This window comes from Beta vulgaris, chromosome 2 (genome assembly GCF_026745355.1).
Source record: "Beta vulgaris subsp. vulgaris cultivar EL10 chromosome 2, EL10.2, whole genome shotgun sequence".
NCBI classification, from domain to species: domain Eukaryota; kingdom Viridiplantae; phylum Streptophyta; class Magnoliopsida; order Caryophyllales; family Amaranthaceae; genus Beta; species Beta vulgaris.
In genome coordinates this window covers 5,191,196-5,200,525 of record NC_079203.1, presented here as the reverse complement: position 1 = coordinate 5,200,525, position 9,330 = coordinate 5,191,196, and the positions used below count along the sequence as shown (strand labels likewise).

At 37.3% G+C, this 9,330-nt stretch overlaps 1 protein-coding gene across 1 annotated transcript; it reads right to left on the bottom strand.

Moving 5' to 3' along the window:
• Positions 1 to 317: 317 nt before the first annotated feature.
• LOC130589369 (putative disease resistance RPP13-like protein 1) lies at positions 318 to 9,195 on the bottom strand. Its single transcript, XM_048638224.2, has 7 exons — positions 9,127 to 9,195; positions 4,625 to 8,430; positions 3,799 to 3,866; positions 2,611 to 2,705; positions 1,295 to 1,368; positions 1,099 to 1,173; positions 318 to 760 (listed from the first exon to the last, which is right to left on the bottom strand). The coding sequence occupies exons 1-2, from the start codon at positions 9,127 to 9,129 to the stop codon at positions 4,642 to 4,644; spliced, it is 3,792 nt and encodes a 1,263-aa protein (XP_048494181.2). The 5' UTR covers positions 9,130 to 9,195; the 3' UTR covers positions 318 to 760; positions 1,099 to 1,173; positions 1,295 to 1,368; positions 2,611 to 2,705; positions 3,799 to 3,866; positions 4,625 to 4,641.
• Between the last annotated feature and the right edge of the window lie 135 nt (positions 9,196 to 9,330).

Sequence of the window (9,330 nt, the reverse complement as noted above, 5' to 3'; positions counted from 1 at the left end):
CTACTTAAAGACAAACAAGCAAGATTTGGAGGGAAAGAGGGTAATGCCAAATAATAACCTATTTTTGTCTGTAATGATATGTGAAAATTAAAACACTTACGTATTTTAAGGTATTAGTTAGAAAAAAAAACACTAAAGATACTAGTTCATAATTTTTCTCAGAGAGATGTTAACGAAAGTATAGTCAATGAAATTTGCTTAGAAGTTTGGCTATCAGTAATTCCCTTCCAAAGAAGTTCGACACTCTAATAGAGCTCAATAAACAATTCCAAAAAATATGCAATCCACAATTAAACCCCATATTAACACATACCATCATTACCAGTAACTAACTATAGAAAATATGCACCTCGATAACACATCTTTTATGACATGAGATTCAGACATGAACAAAAGAAAATTTTCCCAATCTTTTGGTGTTGACTACCCAAAATTACCATCTCTCAATATCCTTTCACCTTGAAGATCCTTGCTTTCCACCATATGAAGGCCATCAAAACAAAATGAACGAGAGTTAGCTACCACGATATACGGGATCATCTTTGGCAAGAGCTACAAAGTTCACTGGTATAACTCTCGTGCTATCTCTGCGATCTTTACTACCAGATATCCCCATACGCCTTGAGGGAGTTCCTATCCTACGAGCGGGAGTTCCAACCATTGTGTTGTTATTGGTGCTCTGACCCAATGGCTTTTTAGGCTTTGAACCATAGATCGCTTCTTTTTCTGTCGCAAGCTGTTCCTGCAACTTTTTGTGCTCCTGTGAAATTCGAATTAAGAATCATTGTTAATCCTCTGCTTATTACACTACACTGTAGAAACAAAACTGAGATATGTAATGTTACTCAGACTCAAGTATCCGGCTCTGCGATATTATGTAAGATTTACATACTTTTGTCGCAAGATGAAGAGTCTAAGAAGAGTCCAAGTAACATAGTATCTCAACTCTAATGCAATGTGTATTCTTCTACTGAGGCCATTTGATTTATTTCCACTTTTAAATTGATATAGGAAACAGTAAGCAGCTACAACCTACAGCCTACAGGAAGTGTGGAGGTCGCTATAATAGTATAAGATACTACAAGAGATCAGACATACCCGAGTTCTACGTTTCTCTTCTTCCCTATGCTGACGCTGTGAAGTGTATTCTTGTAATTCATGCAACAGAAGTTCCTGAAAATTGAATACAGCGAAAGATGTCATATGTACACACACACATAGATAATATGAATCTTTTAAGGAATTGAAAACTAAGAAATTGATAGGCAAAAGTTTTCAGCTCTTGGTCAATCACCTTGCCACAAAGGAACGTCATTCCTTTCTCTATCTCCCAAGCTTTAACTTTTGCTATCAAACTCTCAACAAGAGCTACATAAAAAAATTCGAATCAAAGATTAAGAACAACAATACCGTTTCATTCTTGCGTAACAATTACCAATTAACAATCCCTCGAAAGGACAACAAATTAACAATTACTATAATCATAGCACAAATTCTTGCGTAACAATCCCCACGAAACTCATTGATGAAGAAACACAAAGAATGCAAACCTAGGACAAACGGCAAGACTAGAACGGAGAGAATCAAAGAGTTGATGCCAAAGCATTCACTGCACATACTTTTCGAAGATATCAAATGACAGACCGTTTCATTCTGAAGCTCTTCAAGATGTGATTTACGTTCAGCCAGCCTTTGCACGGTTAAGTCCTTTTGTTGAAACCCAAAGAATGCCCACTCCCACATTGGAGAAAGAGGAGAGAATAAACCACTTTATAAGACTAGGAGTTACTCCTCCTATCACCAATTGGTTTTAGGATGGAACCTCCTAGCTTGTAAGTGGGCTAAACTCTCCTCCTCCTTATTGGGTTACCCAGACCAATTTTCATATAATCTGAAATTTAACATGGTATCAGAGCCCGAGTTGCGGGTCTCGTCTAAACTAGGTATTTGATCGCGCAACTGGATAAGGATTTACCTCGATAGGATGTCCAGCCCCTAAGAGGATGATTGCTCCGACCTTTCCAGTCAACTCTGAATTTCTAAGGACACTCACAAGTGAGGGGGTGTGTTGAAACCCAAAGAATATCCACTCCCACATTGGAGAAAGAGGAGAGAATAAACCACTTTATAAAATTAGGAGTTACTCCTCCCATCACTAATTGAGTAATTGGTTTTAGGATGGAACCTCCTAGCTTATAAGTGGGCTAAACTCTCCCCCTCCTTATTGGGTTACCTAGACCCATTTTCATATAATCTGAAATTTAACACCTTTCCTCGACTTGAGGCTCAGCATTACAAATAAACTGATATATCATTCCCTGCTACCTCAGCGCAGATTCAAATTATCTTGGACTCAGTTTCAGGGAATTCCTTAACTCTTTGTTGTTTCTTTGATCTCAAATTGTCCAAGACAGGTTTTATAGAAGATAGTTTGCTCTCTTAAGTATCCTTTGCCTTCAAAAGAAGATAGAGAGAAAATATTGAACATCTTGCAAGACATGCCAAGGAGACAAGAACAAAAAACTCTAAGTAACTAACATAGCTTATGAGCTGAAGTTCAAATGGGTTAACATAATTTATTTGGATAACCAACATCATTTTTTTCAATACCTGAAATCAGCAGATGTTACCACTAATATTCTATGCCTATCAGCACCTTGACACCCCATAACTTGAGAAAAGTTGCACTCGAAGAGCATCTGCAACTGCAAGAGATGACATGAGTTACATTAATTATCTATACATCAAGTATACTGCTTACTTTGAAGAGCATATGCAACTGCAACAGATGACATTAGTTACATTAATTATCTAAAGTGTTATACTGCTAAAAGAAAATGTGAAACCACTGCAATTTCCAGATGCCCCATAAACACCTACTCAGAAACAGCCCTTAGTAGCTTTGTTTTTAACAATGCTGCATGTATGTGGTTCAGTTTTGCTGCAATCTATTATTCATGACAAATAAGTAATGCTAGTTAGTGGTCTAAGCTGTAATATTTTGAAAGCTCTTCTACAATACTATGAAAAACTCATTAATCATTACCATATAACCAAACATTTATAACGAAAATTTTGACAAGTAATATGTGATGGAGGAAAGAATTACTTATAAGTTTTAGAATGTTAAAAAACAACATATCTAAAGGCTGAGAAAATAAATTGAAGAGCGAAATTTAGGAGAAACTACCCGACCTGTTTCAGTGAAGAGCATAAATTTGTTTAGAAGCTATAGAGCAAGCTTAGTGTACATAAAAAACTCTACACAAACTTTGGCAATACTCAGATGAGATATCGGCTCTGAATCAGTGAATGTAGACTGAAAATACCAGGCGAAGTAAGCAAATTGTGTGTTATCACATATAAGCACTTCCACTATAACTTAACTAGCATGAGCTCCTATCTCATCTTTAATAGATATATCAAAAACATTGGAAAAAGCAAAAATGTTTAAGAAACATAAACATATATAAGAACCAATAATGATAAGAAATTCATAATAGTATATTAAGAAAGCAAATAGGAAAGGTTGAGAGATTTCAAAATATAAAGGCCTAAGCCTAAAAATGACCGCTGAAGAAAAAACAAGCTTATGAGAAGTACAGGTAAGTTCTTCCTTTGAGAACCCATTTTTACTCTTTGATCAAGCAGGGGAAAACTTTGCATATACTGGTAGCAAAAAATAAATGGATCAAATGATATAATATTTGCTTTAGAATATCTTAGATCCCAAGTCTGAGTCTCAAAATATGAACCCAACAAAATGGAATATGCCAATATGGATAAGAACTACTATACCAGAAGTGATCATCATAGCGAGCACAATACTCTGAGACTGTCTAACTCCATTGAGACATTGAAGTAGTCTGCAGGCAACACGAGAAAGCATCAACAATTCAGCTTCAGAAGCACCCAACTAGCCAGAAATCACATACAAGATTATGGAGCACATTAGAAAAGCACAGAAAGGCACCATAGGCACATAACTGATAGCAAAAAAACCTGTCTGTTGCATATAGCCATGTACTAAACAGAATTGATTTATAGAGTACAGTTTCATTCTGTCAAGTCATCAACAAAATAAACTGCTTAATTACATTTTTATCATCATTGATAAAAAAAAAAACATGAAAACCTTGTTGGAAAAGCAAAAAATGTTTTGAGATTATAGACATGTAACAATTACATACCATCTACTAATTACTAATTTCACATAATAAATAATAATAACATAAGAAGGAAGTTCAATTTTTGTAATAAAGCAAACTGTTCAAACATGACGACTGAAAATCTTCAGTTTAGTTCCACATTTTTCTAATTTCAATGAAAGAAGTTTTTCTCTATGTAGTTCTGGATTAAAGATGAGAGTTCCATGTGTTCATAGTTGAATTTCTTTAGCTCAACTTGCTTTCATTTCAAAATTCAAAGTTATAAGAAGAAATATTCTGACAAGTAATAGTTATGTAAATCTATTGTAACCATGCATAGATAGTAGTAAGAGTTAAGGCAGGGAGTATAATATATTGTGCCTCTAATTACAGCTGACTTCATTTTATTACTTGAATAGCATTTACAAGTTTGCATAAAAAGACACACAAGTGAAACAATGAAGAATGGTACATACTTGACAGAGGCACCGTTTTAACATAGCGAGTACTTGCCATCTTTAAAAAATATACGGCCATCGGGGTCTATTTCCAAATGCTGCTCTACTAAATCAGACACTTCATCAATGTACACAAATTTAAGCTGTGGAGGAAGGCCATTGTCACCAAAGGATTCAAACTTGGGGCAAAAATTGATGTGAATTCTAGTCAGGTTGGGAAGGGTGGAACAAAATATGGTTTTCAAATTTGAGAAACCCCTGATTTGTAATGTAGTCAAGGAAGAGGGAAGATAGAGATCTGGACCTGGGATGCACTCTACTGTGTCATCTACAATGGAGTTGCGATCCCCACACTCGTAAAAATTTCCAAGTTGAAGGAGTTGAAGAGAAGTTAGAAGGTGCAATCCCAAATCTCGTATCGGCTTCTCTATATTGGCTCTGTTATAAATGGTAAGCTTATGTAGGTTCCTGGGTAAACACCCTGTTTCTGAAAAGTAGCAGAATTTCGGGCAATTTTCAAAGAAGAGAGTTTTAAGAAAGGTAAAGTCGCCAACAAAAGATTTCAAATTTTGGAAACCGCTGATGTGCAATTCAGATAAGGAAGACGGGAGAGATAGAAATTCAGCTGAGTCTGCACAGCTGCCTACATAAAGCAGTTGAAGATATTGAAGTGAAGGGAGGAGGTGCAATCCCCACTCTTGTACCGGCTGCTGCTTTATCTTTACATGGTAAATTCTAATCATCTTCAGGTTTTTGGGTAAACCTCCTCCTGGAAAGCATTGGATTTTGGGACACTCTTGAATTTTTAATTCTTCGAGGGAGGTAAAATTGTGCATATCACCGTCACCGGGGAGACCTTCCATATTTTCGCAATCCCAGAACTCAAGTTCTTTTAAAGCTGGGAGGAGCAGACTTGGTGGTAATGATACGAGACTATGGCAAGTTGAGATACTTAATTTGATGAGATAGGCAAGTTGAGATGGAGCCTGTGGGGATGGTGTAAGTGGTGACAGTGAATCTTGTAATTTTTGAAATTCAACAAGCTCTAGCCTCTCGCACCTCACAATTTTCAATTCTCGAAGCGTCAAGGGGATCTTAGCAATGGCAATGAGAGACTTACAAACCACAACCTCCAATTCTTCAAGACAACTGGAGGAAGTGGATTTCTCGAATTCCACCGACTTTAGTTCATCGCACCTTCCAATTTTCACCTGTCGAAATGTTGTAGGTATCTGGGCAATAGTACTAAGAAAATGGCAACTAAATACGTGGAGTTCTCCACGAAGGTGAGGGCAATACCCAGGAAAGCGTACGATTTCTGAAATATCACAGAGATCCATCATTTTTGAACAGAAAATGACATCTGCACTGGTAGACAATACTCTGCATCTGTCTACCTTCAACTCTTCCAGCAAAGGAAGGCTTGGAAGTGAGATACTCAGATCCTTACAACTTTCAATTTTCAGTATTTTGAGAGAAGGCATATGCAGAGGTAGATCACCTTGCAGTGATTCACAATCCTCAACTAAAAGATCTTCAAGGCAGGGGAATGCCTTGTTGTTGTCAACTGGTGAGTGCGCCCACTTCTCCCAATTTTTCATTTTCATAAAGATTAGACCTCTCAAAGCCTTAAAAGGAACTGACGAACAATCGGGAGCGCCATAAAATTCCTCACCTACCTGCTTAATACCTTCCATGCCTTCAATCTCAAGATATGTCAATAAGGGTAGGTTCCCTAGTGGAGGCAACCTTTCACATCTCGTACAATTCACAACCTTTATGTCAACCATGTTCTTGAAAGAGACATCTCCCAACCAAGCTGGCAATGTCAATCCCGTGTACCCCTTTAAATTACAAATTTTGATGGAAGTGTGAGGCTTCAACTGCTCTAACACACTGCTTATAGTGTTCTCATCAATCTCATCCTGCATGCCATCGTCAACCTCATCCCACTGCAGATTCAACTCGTCTAGACCATATTTCTTATGCAATTGGGCTTCCTCTGCGTCCTTAACCCTTGTCACATTTTTTAGTCCCAAGATTGCTAGTTTGCCATGGAGATGATTCAAGTTCCTCAGCTCACTTAACCTGGACACACCCTTAGCTCCCAACACAAACTTATCTAAAGTCTGCAAGCTTGTCAGTCTCCCCATTCCCAGTGGCATCTCTTTCAAAGAGGTATTTTCAATAAACAAATGGCGAAGTTTTACCAGAAACCCAACATGTGGGACCTCCTCAAGATTATAACACTCGTCCAAGTTCAGTGTCTGGAGGTTAAAGAGTTTGCCAATTGATTTTGGCAACACTTTTATTTTTCTTAATCTGATCAAGAGAAATCGCAACTGTTTTAGACCACCTATACACTCCCACAACTCTTCAATTATTCTCGAATCAAGGTATAGAGTGCGTACATATTGAAATTTTTGGAAGAAATCCAGCATTTCGATATTTGGATTGTCATCAAACATCGTAAAAGTTCGCAATTGAGAAGCAGAGAGTTGATTTCCCAATGTTCCATCTGAAGAATACTTTGTGATACACAAATGGCGAGTTCTTTTAAGATCTCTTGGCATATTCCCAGGGCCAATTATACAACATAGGTCCCCTGCAGCCCATTGAGCCAAATCATGTATTAGATCATGCATAATGAACAGATCTTCTTCTTCACAATCTTTCTCAATTAATGACCTAGAGACTAGATCAAGGAAGTAGTTGTGACCTATATCTTCCATTCTACACGTTTTATTTTCTGTTAGAAATCCCTGAGCCATCCACTCTAAGACGCTAAACTCCTCAGAAAATTTCATATCTTTGGGAAATATGGACATATAAGCAAAGATATGCTTTAGATGCGGTGGCAGATGACGGTAACTCAGCATCAGTGCTGGTAAAAGATCACTCTTCTGACTCCAAAGACTGCTATCTAGTATCTCTTGACGCTGCCTCTTATCCACTGTACTTTTCAAGAGACCTGCTAGAGTTTTCACAGCCAAAGGCAATCCTTTGCACTTCTCTATAATATCATCCTGCATCTCAACAAGGGCAGGATCGTGATCTGCATGCTGCTGAAATAGATGCCAACAATCCTCAGTGGACAATGCTTCTAAATTAACGACATTGCCATGAATCGGATCTTTAATCATCATCCTTGCTATCGTCTCATTTCGTGTAGTCATTATAACTCTACTCCCTTTTGCCCCGTCTCGGAAAGGTGCCTGTAGCTGGTGCCAGTCAGCATAATTCTCACTCCAAACGTCATCAAGAACGATCAAGAACTTTTTGTCTATTAGCACTTGCTTCAACTTTTCTTGAGCTTGATTTAGGCTAATAGAGGCATCAACAGTTTCATAAGAGACAGAGTTGATGATTGCTATGGTTATGCGTGTTACATCAAACACATCTGACACACACACCCAAGCCTTTAGATTAAAGTGACCCTTGACTTGCTTCTCATCGTTGTATACGTACTGTGCAAGAGTCGTCTTCCCAATGCCTCCCATTCCAACAATAGGAATCACAGCATAATTCTCCGAAATCTGTTGATCTTCTTTTAGTAACTGTTGAATTATCTCATCCTTCGTGTTATCTCTGCCATAAACCACTCGCTCACATAATAAAGAACTTGTTTCTCGACTGCGTTGAGAAGATTCAGCTTGGTGCATCTGCTGTGGCATGGCATGTATTGCTGAGATACCAGAAAGTTGTAGCAGCACCTGAAGATCGTGCAACCGTTCTGTAATGCCATCCAGCCTTGATGGAATGCTGGCAATGGGGTTGAACAGCGTGGAGACACTTTCTGCAGCTTTGCCAATAATGTTTTTCACCTGAATTCAGATTTTAGTTTTGCAATGTCATTAGGAACTGCAGGCTATTAATGAATTATCAGGCTAAAAAGTGTCAGTATCTATTGTCTTATACTGGCCAGCAGAACCCATCAGATTCAACATTTCTGCTATTTATATTAATTTTCCAATTATCTAAAGATTAGTATAATAGAAGCGTTATTTATTTATTTATTCATTTAGAGCTTGACTTTTTGAATTTTACTCCTTCCATTATTTATTAATGGGTTTGGCTCACTTTTTCCAGGAAATGAAAAAAAAGTTGTGGTACAACAAAAATGCCCATATGGGTGAGTAACTAATTAATGTCTAATGACCAAGGAGAGTTTTAGTTAGATTTGAGAAGGGCAATACAATCTATTTTGACTAGCAAATAATACAAAGCTAATATGTAAAATAGTTTGTGTTACAATCAATAAAGAACTAGAGGTTCATCTCCTTCGTATATTTACTTTGTACCTTAAGTAGCATTTTCTTATATAAATGTCACTGATATTTAGTCCCATGGTGTTTTTTTTAAAATAAAAAAGATCACAACTTAACATTAGTATCATTTTATTTATGAAATAATATCACTCGATGTACATAGTTTATGAATTGACATTTTCTCTAGTAGATACCATGAGAATATGGAGTATTACTAAAAAACGAATTAGAATAAAGCAGACAGCAACAAACCATATAATTTGTTGATGAGCCGAGGAGTTGAGAGACATGATTAGTAGTAGTATTGAGTTGATGACCATTATTATCTCTCTTCCATTTTCTCCAATTCATAAACATGAGCTTGAGTAGCTAATTCATCCAAGATATCTTCCAAGTCAAGAGCTATGTCTTGAAGATCCTCCTTCAATGGCCGGACAACCTCGTCATCAATCTGCT